The following is a 20,009-nucleotide window of genomic DNA, read 5'->3' as shown; positions in this document are numbered from 1 at the left end:
AAAAAAGATTTATTTATTTTATGAGTATACTGTAGCTGTACAGATGCTTGTCTACAACTGGAGTGCTGCTCACTCCAGTTGGCCCCGCCTGCTCAGGGCCCAAAGATTGATTGATTGATTGATTTATCATAAATAAGTACACTGTTGATGTCTTCAGACACACCAGAAGAAGGCATCAGATCTCATTACAGGTGGTTGTGAGCCACCAGGTGGTTGCTGGGATTTGAACTCAGGATCTCTGGAAGATCAGTCAGTGCTCTTAACTGCTGAGTCATCTCTCCAGCCCCAGAATGTTTTTTTTAAAGATTTATTTAATGTATTATGAGTACACTATAGCTGTCTTCAGACACTCCAGAAGAGGGTATAGGATCCCATTACAGATGGTTGTAAGCCACCATGTGGTTTCTGGGAATTGAACTCAGGACCTCTAGAAGAGCAGTCAGTGTTCTTAACCTGTCAAGTATGATCTTATACCCTCAAAAAACTTGTTTATGTATCTATCTGTGTGTATGTATGGATACACACACATACACAAGAGTTCACATAGTGTGAAACACTTTTTACTTCCACAAATTGTGATCACCTTTGCCTAACAGTAAGTGGATGTCTTCAGTCTTCTTTTTAACCTAGTGTCCTTCCGTTTTATCTCCTGGCTGTTTCCAGGATGGACGAGAATGTGCTTGGAGCCCAGCTGGATGTCAAGGCGGCCCATTCAGAGATCCTCAAGTACTTCCAGTCGGTTACCTCCAATCAGTGGCTCATGGTCAACATCTTCCTCATCCCCATTGTCTTCTTCATCATCTTTGTGGTCTTCCTTGCCTGAACCCTTGTCCCTCATTCTGAGCCACCCCATGGAGGACTTGGGACCCTCCTGGGAGGGCAGATGGTTACCATTACCACTGAGCCTGTGCAAGGTGGTTGGGAGAAAGGCCATTTCCTTGGGACTGCTAAGAATGGCCAGTGTCCCTGACTTCCCCTGTCTCTGTCCTATCCTCAGGCCCATCAAACACACTGGTTCTGGATTTGGACTCTGCTGTGAAGTGGCTAGAAGCCAGCTAGGGGCCAGTGGGGAAGGTTGTCTCTCATGAGCTTTTTATAAACCCATATCAGCCTCCCCAAAGGTAACTGGCAGCAAGAGGAGAGAATGCCCTTCCTTGCCTTCTTGAGAGTGAGGCAAGGAAGTAAAACTATCCCAGGGACCAACTCTATCATCTGGGTCAGCTAGAGTCTGACTGCCACCTTCTCCTCACCATGTGAGGTGAGGGGGCTCTGAGCCCTACAGTGGCCTGCACAAACCTGACTCTGGCTACTGGTGACTCTCAATCTGCCAAACATGCTGCAGTCTGTTTCCTCCCAATTACAGCAAGACTGTCAGCCTCACTAGTGATGTCGTTTCTGGGTGGGATTGTCATGGGCTTCAGCAGCAAGCAAACCATTGCTCAATACCAGAACTAAAAGGGTTAAGTTGGTGGCTCTGATGGGCCCCCACTGTTAGGCAGGGTAACTTTGGAACTCTGTACCCACAACTTCCTCCTAGAAGCAAGTAGCCAAGTACTGACAGCACTTCATTAGAATTTCCCTTCGAACTGGAGCTCAGTGTGTTCATAATTGGGCGGCAACTTCCAGGACCGTACCAAACAGTTTGAGCCCGTTTTGTATCTTCAAATCACTTGGTCCTGATTTTTGACCTGAGTGAAGCAAGAGCTCTGCTGCTGGGAGAAGAGAATTTGTGTTCCAATTTGTACCCAGCATTTTGGCACCTTCTAAGATCCTCAGCAAAACCACTGCAAAATGGAGGCAACCCAACTAACACAGACCCTCAGGGGAATTAATGAGTTGTTTTGTCCTTCCTGATCAGTATTAAAGTCATGCTCCATGCCTACCAGTGCCCCCATCTGCTTCCCCCTCCCACAGCAGCATCTGGGTCCAAATAATCTGAGGTTATAATAGTCCTAGCCACACCAAAAGTTTCCTAGAAGAGCTCTTGGTTTTGCCATTTAAAAGTTTCATCCAGCTTTTGGTAGTTAAAAGCAGGTGGATCTCCTGAGTTTGAGGCCAACTTGGTCTCCAAATCAAGTTTCAGGACAGCCAAAAACCCTGTCTCAAAAAAACAAAACAAAACAAAACAAAAAAAAACCCCAAAAACCTACTAGCAACTTTCCCTACCTACCTAGCTGACCTGGGTCTACCAATTAGGCTTCAGTATGATGGCTAGGGCCTTGAGTTAAGACCAAGGGTCACTAGACCCCTGATTTTGTTTTGAGACTGTCTTACTGCAGTGTTCACTGTTCTCTCAGTACTGGCTATGTAGACAAAGTATTGATAATGAGACTTAAAGCTTTTCTTTTTCTTTCTTTTCTTTTTTTGGAGGGTCTCTACATAGCTCTGACTGTCCTAGAAATTTCTATAGGGCCCAGACTGGCCTTAAATTCAAAGATCAGACTGCACCTGCCTTCCAAATGCTGGGTTTAAAGACCTGCGCCACTACACCCTGCCTGACGCTTTTTTCATTAGACAATTTAAAGAAGGGTCAGGATCTCGCTTAATTCACACTTGGGTTTCACACTGGGCATGATACTGTGCCAGGCGTTCTGGAGGAAGAAAAGTTGTGCATTAGTTAAAGTTCCTGCTCCGGTGGGGCTTACATTCCAGCTTTCTATTTTGTCATAATCCGTCGTAGAGGCGAGAAAAGCTGGGAGGGCATAGGCCAGCGCTGGCAAAGAACTGAGCTATGACTCTGCTGGGATCCCACCGGCGGGGACTGTGAGCCATTACTCCCGTTCACAGGCCGGGTCTCCATTCTTCTGTGTAGCCCTCGTCCCTGCTCCTCTTGAGTCCAGTGCAAAAGCAGACGCTCAGCTGCCTCAGCTGCGGCGCCTGGCCAGCAGCCCAAGGATTTCTTTCTTTCTTTCTTTCTTTCTTTCTTTTTTTTTTTTTTTTTTGGCTGGAGAGACAGCCGTGGGTGCTGGGAACCGAACTCTTATATTTTTGGTTGTGAGCCTAGCCTTTAATGGCTGAGCCATCTCTCCAGCCCAGGATTTCTTAATGTAAGAAAAATTAAAGATTTTTTAGAATGTAATGAAAATGAAGGCAGAACTTACCCAAACTTATGGGACAAAATGAAAGCAGTGCTAGGAGGAAAACTCATAGCTCTGGGTGCCTCTAAAAAGAAACTGGAGAGAGCATACACTAGCAGCTTATCACCTGAAAGCTCTAGAACAAAAAGAAGCAAATACACCCAAGAGAAGACAGCAGGAAATAATCAAACTCAGGACGGAAATCAACCGAGTAGAAACAAAAAGAACTATAAAGAATCAAAAAAACCAGGAGCTGGCTCTTTTAGAAAATCAATAAGATAGATAAACTCTTAGCTAGGGCACAGAGACAGTATCCAAACTAACAAAATCAGAAATGAAAAGGGAGACGTAACAACAGAAACTGAGGAAATTCAAAAAATTATCAGATCCTACTACGAAAGCTTATATTCAACAAAACTGGAAAATTTGGATGAAAATGGACGATTTTCTAGACAGATACCAAATACCAAAGTTAAATCAGGATCAGATAAACGATCTAAACGGTCCCATTACCCCTAAAGAAATAGAAGCAGCCAGGCAGTGGTGATGCATGCCTTTAATCGCAGCACTTGGGAGGCAGAGGCAGGCAGATTTCTGAGTTCGAGGCCAGCCTGGTCTACAAAGTTGAGTTCCAGGGCAGCCAGGGCTACACAGAGAAATCCTGTCTCAGAAAACAAACAAACAAAACAAACAAAAAACCCAAACAAACAAAAAAAGAAAGATCAACTCTCAAATTCATTTAGAATAACAAAAACCCCAAAATAGTGAAAACTAATCTCAACAATAAAAGTACTTCTGGGGGATTCACCATCCCTGACCTCAAGTTGTCCTACAGAACAATTGTGATAAAAACTGCATGGTATTGGTACAGTGACAGGCAGGTAGATCAATAGAATAGAATTGAAGACTCAGAAATGAACCCACACACCTGTGGTCACTAGATCTGACAAAGGAGCTAAAACCATCCAGTGGAAAAAAGACAGCATTTTCAATAAATGGTGGTGGTTCAACTGATGGTAAACATGTAGAAGAATGCAAATTGATCCATTCTTATCTCCCTGTACAAAGCTCAAGTCCAAGTGGATCAAGGACCTCCACATAAAACCAGATACACTGAATCTAGTAGAAGAGAAAATGCAAAAAAGCCTTGAGCACATGGGCACAGGGGAAAAATTCCTGAACAGAACATCAGTGGCTTATGCTCTAAGGTCAATAATTGACAAATGGGACCTCATAAAATTGCAAAGCTTTTGCAAGGCAAAGGGCACTGTCAATAGGAGAAAATGGCAACTAACAGATTGGGAAAAGATCTTTACCAGTCTCACATCTGATAAAGGGCTAATATTCAATATATACAAAAAACAACTCAAGGAGTTAGACTCCAGAGAACCAAATAAAACCAGAGAACCTTATTAAAAAATGGAGAACAGAGCTAAACAGAGAATTCTCAACAGAGGAAACTCAAATGGCCCAGAAGCACCTAAAGAAATGTTCAACATACTTAGTCATCAGGGAAATGTAAATCAAAATAACCCTGAGATCCTACCTTACACCAGTAAGAATGGCTAAGATAAAAAACTCAGGTGACAGCAGATGATGGTGAGGATGTGGAGAAAGAGGAACACTCTTCCATTGCTGGAACAACCACTCTGGAAATCAGTTGAAGTAATAAAGTGGAAAAAAAAAAAAAGAGTTCTGGAGATGTAGAAATAAAGTTTCACAGTAAAATAAGGGAGCCATGTTCCAGCTCCTGGAAAGCAGCAAGCAGTGTGGAGACAAAGTTTTACAGCAGCAAGCAGCAGCTTCAGCCATTTGGCTGAGTGTTTTCTGAGAAGCACTAAGAAGCTGTGTTTCAGAGGTAGCCAAGGGCATGATGTAAAAACAAAGTTCTGATGGTCAGGATGTTGAGAGAGAATGACCAGGCCATTCTGACTAAGCTAAGTAAAGCCAAAACAAAAATAACTGGTCACAATGACGTGAAGGTCTATGAAAACAAGATTAGCAATTCTTGAAAGAACCCCCCAACCCTTCTTGTGGTGAATTTCGAAAAGGACCACAAACTGTCGCTCTGACCTTGCTGCCAACAATCCCCTTACCACCTAGTTACTCAGCTCCTTCCCAGGGACCTTTCAAGGCTAGATACAGAGCTGGATAGGGAAGTTGGCTGACTAAGCCAAGAACAGGCCTGATGAGATCCTTTGTCCTGTGTTCCACCAACCAGAGCAAGCCAGCTAGCCTTGTTGCAGAAATCTACCCTCTGTAAAGTATAAAAGATGTGTGCTTTCTGAGTTCAGGGTTGAACCTCCCCCCTCCCCCCCGTGAGGGTGGGTAACTACACGTAAGTGGATCAATAAACCTCATGTTATTGTAACGATTTATTTGTCAATCTGTGTTCTCTGGGTTGAGCCTAGATTACAGTACAGTCTTATGGTTCCTCAGAAAATTGGACATAGTATTACCTGAGGACTTTGCTATCCCACTCCTGGGCATATACCTAGAAGATGCTCCAACATGTAATAAGGGCATATGCTCTACTATGTTCATAGCAACCATATTTATAATATTCAGAAGCTGAAAAGAACCCAGATGTCCCTCAACAGAGGAATGGATACAGAAAATGTTTTGTTTTGTTTTGTGTTTTACACAATGAAATACTATCTAGCTATTGAAAATAATGACTTCATGAAATTTGCAGGCAAAGGGATGAAACTTGAAAATATCATCTTGAGTGAGGTAACTCAGTCACTAAAGAACACACACAGTCTGTAGTCACTGATAAGTGGATATTACCCCAAAGGTTCTGAATATGCAAGATTCAATTCACAGACCATATGAAACCTAAGAAGGAAGACCAAAATATGGATGCTTCAGTGCTTTTTAGAAGGGTGAACAAAATACTCACAGGAGGAAATATGGAGACAAAGTGTGGAGCAGAGACTGAAAGAAAGGCCATCCAGAGACTCCCCACCTGGGGATCCATCCCATATACAGTCACCAAGCCTGTGCACTATTGTGGATGCCAGGAAGTGCTTGCTGTTGGAAACCTGATATGGCTATCTCCTGAGAGGCTCTGCCAGAATCTGACAAATACAGAGGCAGATGCTTGCAGCCAACCATTGTACTGAGTGCAATGTCCCAGATGAAGGAGTTAGAGAAGGGACTGAAGGAATTGAAGGGTTTTGCAGCTCAATGGGGGGAGCAACAGTGTCAACCGGCCAGACACCCCCCACCCCCAGAACTCCTGGGGACTGGACCACCAACACAAAGAGTACATATGGAGGGACCTATGGCTCTGGCTACATATATGGCAGAGGATGGCCTTGTTTAACATCAGTGGGAGGAAAGGCCCTTGGGACTGAGGGGGTTTGATGCCCCATTATAGGCGAATGCCAGGGCCAGAAGATGGGGGTGGGTTGGGGAGCACCCTCATAGAGGCAGGGGGAGGGGAGATGGGATAGGGAGTTTCTGAAGAGGAGACCTAGAAAGGGGAAAACATTTGAAATGTAAATAAAGAAAATATCCAATAAAAAAACAGAAACATCCCAGCACTTGGGAGGCAGAGGCAGGCGGATTTCTGAGTTCGAGGCCAGCCTGGTCTACAGAGTGAGCTCCAGGACAGCCAGTGCTATACAGAGAAACTCTGTCTTGAAAAACCAAAAAACAAACAAACAAACAAACAAAAAACCAGAAACATAAAAAAAAAAAAGAATCTTTGTTTTGTTGCTTTGAAAAATATATTGTTGGACCTAGCTGTAGTGGGTCATACTTTTGATCCCAGCACTCAGAAAAACAGTGGATCTCTCTGAGTTGAATGATAGCCTGGTCTGTATAGAGAATTCCAGGACATTTAGGGCTTCCCTTTTTTTAAAAAAAAAACTAATTTCATGTATGAGTACACTGTAACTGTCTTCAGAAGAGGGCATTCAACTACAAATGGTTGTAAGCCACCATGTGGTTGCTGGGAATTGAATTCAGGACCTCTCAAAGAGCAGTCAATGCTCTTAACTGCTGAGCCATCTCTTCAGCCTACATTGCCCTTGTTGCAAAACCAAACCAAACCAAACAAATGTACTGTTGCATAATCATGTGGATGTTTAAATATTTAAGAAAAAACATTAACTCATTCTATTTTTACTCTTTTGTGATCTATGGGCCAATTTCCTTTAAACTGGGAGCACAATTTGTATATTGTGCTTTTGAAACACAATTATATTATTTGGAATTTTTTTTTTAACTTTGCCTTTGTTTTCTCCACACCCCAGTGAACTTATACAGTATCTCGAGAGAGCAGCCCTTATACTAAGCGCCAGGTGGGTTGTGGGGGTGCCAAACTGAGGTAACTCCAGTTAGCTTCCAGAAATGAGCAGGGATCAAATCCTAAAATGGCAGAGAAAGCCGAGTGGATGCAGTTCTCCCTGCCCAGGACTGGAGCCATGGAAGCTGTAGTAACTCTTCAGCGTCTTGACCTAGGTCTATAAATACACCAGCTCCCACACCCCGGACCAACACAGGTGACTGTTCTCATTCCATGGTGACAACAACATCTTCCATGTCTCGGGGGACTGCACTCTGAAGCTCACGCCTGATTACAGGGGACACTTGCGGGTGGGGCTGCAGCCGAAGCAGTTCCAGGAGGGCCTCCTTCTGCTCTGTGGCCAGGTCAGCCTTGTAACGCTGCGCTAGTGTCAGCAGGCACTGGTGCCAGAGCACAGGCAGCTGGCGTTTCTCTGTCCGGAAAGCCAGAAAATGGAAGACCAGAGCGTCGAGTACCCGGTAGGGCAGTGCGTACTTCTTATCCAGCAGCAGGCGCAGGAAGATGCTGTTGGCACCACTGTATTCCATTTCAGCAATCTTCAGCATGGCCGCACTGGAGTGCAGCACAGGGATGGACCACTTGGTAAGGATGCTGCCCACGATAATGGCTTCTTGCAGGGTGCAGGTGCCAGACTCACACAGCGGGATCAGGATTCCTTTGAACCAGGTTCCAGGCTTGAATAGAGCCTTTTTGAGTGTCATGTAGAGGTGAAAGTTGAGTCGCTTGTATTTAGCAATGTCATCTCGCACTCGGGGAAGCAGGACAAGGTTGTAGAAGCGCTGGGCCATGCGCTCCTTCAGGTTAGAGGCTTGATCCTGGTGGCTTGATACATGGCGGCTGCAGTCCAGGCCTCAGGATCTGCTCCCAGTTGGACAGTGCAGGGATGATCTTAAAAGCCTTGGGCAGCTTCCCACTGCGGTACTTACATAGCACCTCCCGGACTCCTCTGTAGACTTCCAGGACCCGGGGATCCAGCTGAGGCATAGGGAAGCCCGATACCTCTGACATGACAGTCTCCACCTCTGCTTCTCTGTCAGCTTCTCCATGATGATGTCAGCCAGGGTGCGCCTGGCGGGAGGGTTCTTGTTCATGAACATTTCAATGGCACGTTCATCTTCAGGGTCCACGACCACTTCTGCCTGGTGGTCCACCCCGGTCATTTTGGCTGCCTGCTCCAGGGTAGGCCATTCCTCATCCTCCTCATCTGATCCATCCTGTGGCACTCCAGGCCCCAGCCGCGTGGCGCGCTCTCGCGGTTTTGGGGGCCCGCTCTCCAGTCCCATGGTCAGTCTCGAGCTCCTCCTGCTGTTGCCGGGCTTGCTGCAAAATCCGCCTGCTCAAGCGGGGTCCCATGTACTCTTCCTCCTCTTCGACCCCACGTCCACGCCGTTTTTCTCGGGTCCCCGCGCGTACTGCGTTCCCTGCTAGAATCTGCTCGGCCAGGGGTGCATGCTTCTCCTGATTTCTCTCCCCAAGTGTCACCTTGAATTTGGGCATTTTTGTCGAAAAACTTGCCCACAAGGTTCACACGTGTGAAGCCGGCTAAAAGCCGAGACTGCCTTATTTGGAATTTTTATAGAGCAGATTGGCAATTGGAATTTTCATAAAGCAGATTGGCAACTAGAAAAGTTGGTCCAACAGTACCTGACTAATACATTAGTAGAGGCTCACAGCCATCCATTGGACTAAATACAGGGTCCCCAATGAAGGAGCTAGAGAAAGGACTCAAGGAGCTGAAGGATTTGCAGCCCCTTAGGATGAACAACAATATGAACTAACTAGTACCCTCAGAGCTCCCAGGGACTAAAACACCAACCAAAGAGTATACATGGTGGGACTAATGGCTCCAGCAGCATATGTACAGCAGAGGATGGCTAAGTTGGTCATCAACGGGAGGAGAGGACCTTGGCCCTGTGAAGGTTCTATGCTCCAGTGTAGGGGAATGCCAGGGCCAGTAAGCAGGAGGGGGTGGGGTGGTGAGCAGGGAGAGGGAGGAGGGAACAGGGGTTTGTTTTAGTTTTTGTTTTTATTTTATTTTATTATTTTTTCTTTTTCTTTTTTCTTTTTTTTGGAGGGGAACCTGGGAAAGGAGATATTGTAAATAAATAAAATATCTAATAAAAAAAAGGGAAAGTTGGTCCAAGTGGGTCTATATCACAGTAGGATATACATCAAGACGCTGATGGTATATTTATCTCTACCCTTTCAGTGTTTCTATCGATATGGTATTCTGAAGAACAACTTTTTCACATTCCTGTATAAACTATTCATCCTCACCTCCTTGTAATATCTTTTTTTTCCTTTTTAGAACTATGTGGCATAAAGACCACTATTTGAATTGATCACTCCATTGGACTGTTTTATGAGATCACAGATTGACATTAAAAAATAGTACCGTTTTTTTTCTACAATGATTTTGCTAGTGCTCAATGTGAGTATAGTGCTTCCCGAAAGTACTCTTCACCCATTATATGCATAGAATTTTTGTCCAGTGAGAAATTTTCTGGTGACCTAAAAGGTTAGATGATGTGCTGGAGATTTTTTCCTATTAATTCATGTGGTTTTATACTGACTGGGTTTTATAAGTATATAATAAGGAAGTATGGCATCTATTTGAAGGATTTCTCACCTTTATGAACTTGAGCTTTTCTGCAACATTAGAATATGAATTCTGGATATAGTATATCTCATGTGGTGACACTCATGATAATTCTTTCTTGAATGATTTCTCTGGTGCCTAATAAGTGCTTGAGTGTCTTTTCTCACTCAAGGAAGTCATGGTGTTTCTCTTCCATATGAATTCTCTGATGAACAATGAAGTGAGAACTCTAACTGAAGCATTTCCCACTTTGATCCCACTCATCAGGCTTCACTTTGGGATGAGTACCCTGTTGTGAAATGAGGTCAGAGGTTTGACAGAAAGATTTCTCATAGCAATGACCCTCATAAGACTTCTCAAAGTCCTATTTTCTTTTCTACCCTAATTTTGAAAATAGATTATTTTCTCACACAATATATCTGCACTACTCTTTCCCCTTTCTTGATTACCAGTTAAACCCACCCCCTGTCCTGTCCCAATCTCTGCAGTCTGTCTCTCATTAGAAAAGAACAGCTTTCTAAGAGTTAATAATAATGATCTCATCCTCAGCTCTGCAGCAGAATAACTGTAGCAGCCTTCCCTACCCACCCTCATTCTCATCTCCTATGGCTCCCAGAGATCTTCTTCTTCCAACTTCTGTCCTCCCCACTCATTGCTTTTATCCAGCCCCCAATCCCAGAAGGCCCCTTTGCTAACTCAGGGACCACTCCTACGAAGGAAGCAAGTAGGCCGGCAGATTTACACCTCTCCTTCTGATCCCCCAGATCCAATGCCCCCAGTCTCTTCCCCAGCTCTGTTGCAGAAAACCTGCTGCAGTCTCCCTTTCTTTTCTAACCCCGTCCCTGATGGATCAAAGAGGTCTTCTCCTCAATCTTCCTCCCCCAAACGCATCCCATTATCCTAACCTCAAATACCAGTAGGAATCCACTAGGAACACATCTTCCAAGGAGGCCAGAGAAACACGCAAGCCAACTGAAGACTTTCATCACCCCCTCCTTCCCTTCAAATCCAAACCCCTAGTCTTATCCCTAGGTCTATAACAGAACACCAGCTACAGCCTTCCTATCCCCCACCCCACCCACATCTCCAGTGGATTTCACAGATCATCTCTTCCTAGCCTACCTTCCCTGACTTGTTGCTTTATTCCAGCCCCTAAACAGGTTGTTACCCCTGTTAACACAAAAATCTCTCCTGCCAGGGAAGCAGCTAGCTGTCTGTAGATCTTTCCCTCTTCTTCTGCTCCTCTCTCACCACCAGCAATACAGCAGACCTTTTGGGATGTCCTTTCTTCACCATATCCCCCCATTCCAAGGAGATGAAATAAACATCCTGGTTAAAAACTCTGGTCTCAGCACTCCTAGGACCCTCTCCACCCCCATCCCCCGCTTCAGGCTCCTAGCCTATCCCTATCCCTATTCCCAAGTATCAGCTCCCCAAACTCAGAAATTGTACTTAGGACACTCAAGCAACACAACTATCAGATCTAAAGAGTATTTCCTACCAGGCAACACACAGCTATCACATGCTTCAAAATCCAGAGACAAAACAGAAACCAAGGAACAAAATATCCACCCAACATAGACAAGTCAAAATCAGTACATAAACTATAATCATCTCAATCCCTGGTGCTTAGAAGCTAGTGTAAAAACATAACAACAACAAGGTCAATATATTTTCACTAGAGAGCCCATCTATCTCATGACAGCAGGCCCTGAATACTTTAACATAGCTGAAGCACATGAAAAAGACCTTAAACCTTCCTGTATGAAGAGGGTAGAGGTCTTTAAAGAGGAAATGAATAAATATTAAATCTCATTTCATATGAAATCTATGAAAACACAAACAGTGTAAGGAAATGAATAAAACTGTCCAGGACCTGAAATAGAAATAAAATCAATATAGAAAATCCAAACTGAGAGAATTCTGGAAATGAAAAATGTAGGAACTTTAACAGGAACTAAAGAGTCAAGCTTTGTCATCAGACTACAAGAGATGGAAAAGAGAATCTCAGGCATTGAAGATATGGTAGAAAAAAAATAGAGGCACCAGTCAAAGAAGATGTTAAACCTAAAACCCTTCGGTCACAAAACATCCAGGAAACCTGGGACACTATGAAAAGACCAAACCTAAGAATATTAGGAATAAAGGAAGGAGAAGAAACCCAGCACAAAGGCATAGACAATATTTTCAACAAAATCATAGAATAAAATGTCCCTAACCTAAAGAAGATTCCCATCAAAGTACAAGAAGCATACAGAACACCAAATAGACTGGACCAGAAGGAAAGTCCCCTTAGCATACAATAATCAAAAAACTAAACGGTACAGAATAACAACAACAACAAAGAATACTAAAGCTACAAGGGAAAATGAGCAATAACATATAAAGGCAGACCTATTAGAATTATACCTAACTTCTCAATGGAGACAGTAAAAGCCAAAAGTACCTGGACAGATGTGCTGCAGACTCTGTGTACCACAGATGCCAGCCCAGACTACTATATCTAGCAAAACTTTCAATCACCATAGATGTAAAAATATGTTCCAACATAAACAGTACTTAAACAATATCTACAAAACCAACCTACTGAAAGTGATAGAAAGAAAACTCCAACAAAAGGAGGTTAATTACACTCAAGAAAACACAAAACTTAAAGAAGTGAAACATATATACTTCCTACCACCACCGTCAACAATAATAACAAAAAACAAGAATCAACAATCTTTGGTCAATGATATCGGTCAGCATCAATAGTTTCAATTACCCAAGGCCACATCTACTGCACTAAGGCTACACTTCCTAATTGTGCTACTCCCTAATGAACAAGTATTCAAACACATGAGTCTATGGGGGCCATACCTATTCAAACCACCACTGTCTCCCTCTGTGTACTAACTAGCTGTTTGTTTGTTTTGTTGTTGCTAACTTGATACAAGTTAGAGTTACTTTGAAAGAGGGATTCTCACTTGAGAAAATGCCTTCATCAGATTGGATTAAAGGCAAACCTGTTGGGGACACTTTCATGGTTAATAGTTGATGTGGGAGAGCCCAGCCCACTGGGGATAGTTGCACCCCTAAGCAAGTGATCCTGAGTTCTATAAAAAAGGAGCTGAGCAAGTCATGAGGACCAAGCTGGTAAGCAACACCTTTCCATGGCCTACTTCAGTTCTTTCCCTGCTTGATTTTCTGCCTTGGCTTTCCCTCAGTGATGGACTGTGCTCAAGATGGATGTGTAAGCTGAAACAAACCTTTTCCTCCTCAATTTGCTTTTGGTATTATTTTATCACAGTAATAGGAAGCAAACTAAGGTCCTTACAGAACTCCCAACTCTGCCTCAGAACTCTCTCTTCCCTGCCAGCTGGGCCTAATGATTGAGGTGGGCCCAACTGGACTCATCCTTTCCTCCCACTGGGAGCCCTTAGATACTCTTAAAAACCCTTGATATCTCTTATCTCATTTTCCAAGTTGGGAAAACCCCAGATCAATTGGATCCCACCTGCTTATGACCCTGCTCATGCAGGGTCTTTGTTGAAGGCACTGATTGGCCATTGTTCATCCATACTGTTCCTCTCCACCCCAAAACCCTTAGTGGCTGGCTGGCCTATAGTGGTTCCAAGACTGAATTCCAGAGTGACCATCTAGAGACCCAGAGTTCCAACAGAACTTGAAGAAGCACCAGCTTAGCAATACAATGAGTTCTATTTTGGCAAGTATAGAAATTACCATCTGTCATTTTCTAAGCATCACTCACAGAATTAGTGAGAGGGGAATCAGACTCACTCCAGCTTTTGAAGGGAGACCAGCCAGGTCATGGAAGGCTTTCTCTGGGTAGGAAGGTCCACAGTTGTGGGGAGCCGCAGCTGCCACCCTATATATATATTGAATACCTGGTCTCCGGCCAGAGCAGAGAGCATTGAGATAAACAAGCCTTAGTTGGAAAAGCTGTGTGTCTCTAGTTTATGATGCAAGCTGGCATGATTTCTCGTAGCATCCTATTATGCTTTGCCACGTAGCTGATGCTGATTGGGACCAGGGAAAGTATTTAACCCACAAGGGCTGGGGGCTGGAGGAGTATTGAGTAAGTATGTAGAATTAGGGCTGGTGATGGGTTAGGAAAGAATAGGGAGTAAGTATGTAGAATTGGGGCTGGTAATGGGATAGGAGAGAAGATGTAGATATAGAAGTAAGATGTAAGGACAGATGTAAGATGTAGAATTAGGAATAAGTATGTAACTAATAAAATGTAACTAATAAGATGTAAGTAGTAATAAGTAAGATGTAAGAAGAAGATACAGAAGAATATAAAAGAAGCTAACTAGAGAAGAAGTAAAAATGAAGGTTCCTGATTAAACTGCATGGAGAAGGGCTCGGTGTTTGCCTCCTTATTTCCACTGGACGGGTAAGGCAGCCGACACACAGTCATGTTAGTCTTTACCTCCAAAATTTGAAGGTGAAGGCAGGAAAATGAAGGCAAGGAGAGGCTGTATGTGTGGGACAGGCTCAATGAGAGATTTCTACTTGACTGTACTTACCATCTGAGAGCTTGAAAGGCAATCAACGCATAAAGCCAAAAGTCCATATACATTCAACCTATATTAAAAGGGCCCCAGGTGTTGCACTGACAACTCTGTCTTCCCTGTTGATCCCAGAAACAATGGTCAGGAACCATCTGTATGGTCTCCAAACTTACCCACAGACTACCAAAATAACAAAATGGCTGCCAGTAATTTGGAATTGCTCATTATATAGAATACATAGGCAAAACATATTTCTGAAGCTTAGGTTGCACCTTCTGGTCCAAAGTTCTCCTATAGTCCTCCATTTTTTGACTGCTCTTAGCTTATCTTACTGTTAGGGATCCAGAAAAATGAGATTCTTGAGTTTTACCAGATAACATACCTCTGGGCAAACTTAAACCTCATTTCAAAAATACTAACAAATTTTAATCAGGTTACTGAAATGATTAAACAGCACAATGTCTGATATATGCCTCCTGGTGGCCATTTTTCTGCACACTTGACCTTACAACATGCAATGTACTCTCTGATCCTGTTTGTTTCAGAGAAAGATGAGTCATTCACCCAAGAGGGCATAATCACACCTGCAATATGGATCTGGTGTGTATGCTGGAGTTGTATCCAGGGGCTTCATATAGGCAAAGCACATGTTTACCCACTGGGCCACACCCCCAGCTATAGAATATGTTTTCAAATGTAACAAAGAACATAGAAGAACAACATGGAACTCTTGGGAAAGGGATGACGTGGGGTGTGCATGATCTGGAGATGAAAAAAAAGTATGTGTGCCTGTGAGTATATGAGTGCAGGTAGCAAGAGTCTAGAAGGTTCTAGATCCCTTGGAGCTGAAGTTACAAGTGTTTTTTGAGCCTTTAAATATGGATGCCATGAATCAAACTGGGGTCTCTGCAAAAGCAGCAAGAATTCTTAACCATGGAGCCATCTCTTCAACTCTGAAGAATTCTATAGTTTTATTTTGTGTGACTGAACACCATGGCACACATGTGGATGTTAGTGGACAACTTGCAACAATCAGTTCTCTTCTCACGGTTTGTTCTAGGGATTAAAAATCAGTCCATCAAGTTTGGTGGCAGATCCCCTTTACTAGCTGAGCCACACTGCTAGTCCTTTGCTTTTCTTTGTTGACCTGGATATGTAGTATGTATGTATGTATGTATGTATGTATGTATGTATGTAATGGAATTTGAAAGTGAGCATCAAACACATGCCCTGGTGTTGCCAGTATTTTGATGATTAACAGTGATGAACTTCTCCCGTAACTGGCCCTCTAGGAAAAATGGTAATGTAAAGCCAGAGGATATTTTCATGTGTCCCTGGATTCATTATGGACTTCTAGACCTCTGGGCCTCCAATGATTCCTGAAGATTTCTTCCTACCTGTACGCTAATCTGCTAGAACTGTTGAGATCAACAACATAAAAGATTGTTAATGGCCAGGTGGCGCACACCTTTAATCCCAGCACTTAGGAGGCAGAGGTAGGTGGATCTCTGAGTTTGAGGCCAGCCTGGTTTATAGAGTGAGTTGTAAGACAGCCAGTCCTACCCAGAAAAACCCTGTCTCAAAAATCAAAAACAAACAAGATTCTTAATTAAGCAGATATTATTCAAGGTACCCTAATGTAGTGTATCTGATAGAATGAATCTCCTCATATGTATTTACATACACATACATTAACTAGAATGAAAATGGCTGTCCATCAATGGAAGGCCTAAGAATCCAGTAGTTGTTCAGTTCATGAGGCAGGATGTCTCAGGTGCTAGATACCAGAACCTGTAAGTAAGCTCTAATGCAAGTAAAGGAAAATACTAACTAGCGAGAGCAAACAGGCAAAGAGGGCAAGCTTCCTTCTTCCATGTCCTTTATATAGGTTGCCAGTAGAAGGTGCAATCCAGATTAAAAGTGGGTTTGCCCACTTCAAATGATCTAAGAAAAAAAATTCCTCAAAGGTATACTCAGCTGCTAGTGTTTTAGTTAATTCCAGATGTAGTCAAATTGATAACGAAAAACAACTATCACAGCAGAAAAAAAAGTTCCACACAAATATAATAGTTTATTTATCTACATACTTTTAGTTTTTTTTTTTCACTTACATACTTTATCCTGTATAGAAATATTAGTGCAAATTTTGGTACCTGGCTTCTTGAACTTAGATGCATTTTCAGATCTTTTATTTCCTTTTGAGGATAAATGAAGCAATTAAGAACTCCCTGATGGTTTCATTCACTGCCTGCTAGGTGGTGTCCTGAGCTGTCCTTAAGGTCTGGGGCTCTCCTTATTCAAAGCCTATCTATCATACTTAGGGTCTGCATAGTACATCTCAAGGCTGAAAAAAACAGTGCTTTGAAAAGCACAAAGGCTACAATTTGGGCTGCTTCTTGAACTTTATCCCATGTGTTTTCTGATGCCCAATAAGGTGTGAGCTCTGTGTGAATGCCTTCCCACACTTGGTGCACACATAAGGTCGCTCCCCAGTATGAGTTCTCTCATGCCTGGTAAGGTGGGAACTCTGACGGAAAGCTTTCCCACAGTGCTGACAGTGGTAGGGCTTAGCTCCAGTATGAGTTCTCAGGTGCTGAGAGATGGCTGAGCGGTCATTGAAGGTCCTCCCACACTCTGAACATTCAAACGGTCTCTCTCCGCTATGAATTCTAAGATGCTGTGTGAGGGAGGAGCTCTGAACAAATGCTTTCCCACAGGCCATACACATGTAAGGCCGTTCTCCTGTGTGGATCTTCTTATGGACAGAGAAATACCTAGCATTTCGGAACATTTTACCACATTCACTGCATCGGCAAACTTGGCTCCCCTTGTGAATTTTTATAAAGACTATCTGCTGAGCATGTCGGCTGATGGCCTTCCTACAATTGTTGGCTCTCCTGAGCCTTCCCACTTCAGAACCCTTATAGTAAGTTTTTATATAGGGACCACATTTTATAGAAGTATTGATTTCCCTGCCTGTTCCTCTTTCAGAGGCCTTTAGGTGATTTTTTACATAGGGAACATGTTTTTCGGAAGTGCTAAATTCCCTGGCTCTTTCCCCTTTAGAACCCTTCTGGTGAGGTTTTACATGTTTCAAGGAATTCCTGTTTCCTTGGACTTTACCTTCTTCATAGCCTTTCTGATGAATTTTTATAGGTAAAGGTTGTGTCAAGATACTGTATTCCCTGGCTCTTCCTGCCTCAGACCCCATCTGGTGATTTTGTACAGATGGACCTTGTAACATGGAATTGTTACTTTTCCCAACTTTATGCCATTTAGGGCCTTTCTGGTGAATCTCTGTAGGTGTATCAGGTACTGTGGCATTGCTACTGTCCCCAGATCTACCCTCTTCAGAGCCAGTGGCTTTCTGGTAAAATTTTTCAGGCACAGTAAGTGTAATGGGATCTCTGCTGGCCCCAGCTTTTCCCAGCTCAGAACCATCTTGGTGGTTTTTTATAGAGCTATGTGTCATAGGATTGCTGCCACTCCTGCCTTGCCACTCCACAGAGTCCTTTTGCTTACTTCTTATGCGTAAACCTCGCGTCATGGAAATGGTATTTTTCCTGCCTTTCCCCTTTCCAGTGCCCTTCTGCTTAACTTTTACATGCTTTCTAGGAAGACCTTCACTGAGTGAGCCCTGGCTTTTGTGAAGACTAGTTTGGCCCTGAGACCTGGAGCTTTCAGAGAACTTCCTCTGAGGGTGGCCTTTTTCCTGAAGCTTCCCCACTTGATTTGATTCTATGGTGTGCATTTCTTGGACCCCATCTTGTGAGACATTTTCAAGGACAGTGGACTGGGTACCATTCCTTGAGAGATCTTTTGGGTTTGAGTCATGAATTGGTTTTACCACAGGAATGGGAGAGTCTGGAGTTAACTCTCTGTTTCCCAATGTAGACTCCCACCCTGAAAGAAACCAAAAGATATACATATTGCAATTATAAGTGACAGAGTGACAATATTAAGAAATAAGGTTATATCTTCTCAAATAGTCATTCAGTCTAGGGAGTGACAAGCTGTGAAGAAGCAAAACCAGGAGCTTCCTCATTCCCCCAGGCAAACCAAACCGGAGGCTGCTTCTGTACACTCAAGGCTGTCTACCAACGCAGGGTCACAGTTTCAGATAAAGATTCTGGACAGAGCAAGAGACCATTGAGAGCACAGCCAGTTCTGATACTGGGTAGAGAAAAACTGAGAGATTTGGGGGACCCCATGGCTTTCTAAATGTAGGAATGGCCTTACCCACAGAGACCAAGTTGCCCAAGGTCTCTAGCATCACATCATGATACTCGGTCTTCTGCACTGGACCTAGTAGCCGCCACTCTTCCTGACTGAAGTCTACAGCCACATCCTGGAAAGTCACCGGTTCCTGTAATGTTATAAAAGTTTGATGTTTGCCAATGTGGGTAGAAGGAAGGCCACCGGGACATTCTACCACACACAGGGACTTCTCTGCCTTGGTGGTTTACTCAGAGACAATGACTTTTTTGACCCCGAAAGAGATCCACAGGGTATTTCTCCAAATTAAAGTCTGGGTCCCAAGCTGGTAGGCTGAGCTCCTGTTTGGCAAAGAGCTATAAGTGCAATAAGCATGCTACACTGATCATACTAGCATCTGTACTAAGCCTGCAATTGTAAGGACAACATCCCTCCAAAGGACCTTCTCCCTCTGGCAACAGCTTTGTTCTGTAGTGTAAAGCCTACAATGTTAATAGACAGGTCTGACCTATGTATAATATTCACCTATGCCATGACAGTTTCTTATTAGAGGCTATGGATTCTGACAGGAAAACTTCCATCTTACCACCTTGACTGGATCTGGGAGGTGTTTTGCCTAGATGCTGCAGAGCCTACCTTAGAAGGAACACAATACAGAGCAATGAATCTGGGATCAGTTTCTTCCCATTCCCAGGTAGCAGCCATGCCCAAAGTCTAGTTCATTACATGAGAGCCAACAATTCCAATCCAATATAAACCACTTGTAAGGAAAAGAGCCATATACACACTAATATCCCTAATACCATATACATAATATACACTCATGCCATATACACACTATTATCCTGGCTGACAGGGCTAATCCTATTGCATGCCCATCACCAATTCTCTATGCTGTTTCATTCCTAATTCCCCAATTGAGTATCTCCAAAGGACAAGTGCTCACTCATTCTAACTAGGGTACAATGTAGTCCTCACAGACTGCCTGTGATTCTTCTGGTTCTTATGTCCCCCTCAGTCTTGACTCTTGACTGTTTGCTTTCTCTATGCCCATCACAATGTCAGGAGGGTTATCCTTCTTCACACTTGGGTTTTTCAGAATTCCACTTAGGCCCATGAACTCAGAAAGTTAAAATGGCCTATCTTTCATGAAGCCTTGGCATGGTTCAGTGTAGAGAGGATATCTTAGGGGTAGTCCCTTAAAGGAAGCTGTGACCAGCTAGGCAGTGGTGGCACACTCCTTTAATCCCAGCACTTGGGAGGCAGAGGCAGGTGGATTTCTGAGT

The 20,009-nt window shown here is 43.5% G+C and overlaps 1 protein-coding gene and 1 pseudogene across 2 annotated transcripts in view; both read right to left on the bottom strand.

The window, feature by feature from the left end:
• Positions 1 to 7,092: 7,092 nt before the first annotated feature.
• Positions 7,093 to 9,094, bottom strand: LOC116101639 (annotated as a pseudogene).
• A 7,791-nt stretch (positions 9,095 to 16,885) lies between these two features.
• The window catches only part of LOC116101628 (neurotrophin receptor-interacting factor 1), a 16,028-nt gene continuing 12,904 nt past the window's right edge, over positions 16,886 to 20,009 (bottom strand). For both annotated transcript variants that reach the window (XM_031385332.1, XM_031385333.1), the window contains exons 7-8: positions 18,748 to 18,874; positions 16,886 to 18,411 (exon numbers count right to left, since the gene is read on the bottom strand). In XM_031385332.1, coding sequence (XP_031241192.1) covers positions 16,886 to 18,411; positions 18,748 to 18,874 — 1,653 coding nt within the window. The remainder of the gene's footprint in view (positions 18,412 to 18,747; positions 18,875 to 20,009) is intronic.

The sequence above is a fragment of the Mastomys coucha genome, unplaced genomic scaffold, assembly GCF_008632895.1.
Source record: "Mastomys coucha isolate ucsf_1 unplaced genomic scaffold, UCSF_Mcou_1 pScaffold21, whole genome shotgun sequence".
Lineage (NCBI taxonomy): Eukaryota > Metazoa > Chordata > Mammalia > Rodentia > Muridae > Mastomys > Mastomys coucha.
The sequence above is the reverse complement of the archived record's forward strand: the minus strand, read 5'-3'. Positions and strand labels throughout refer to the sequence as shown.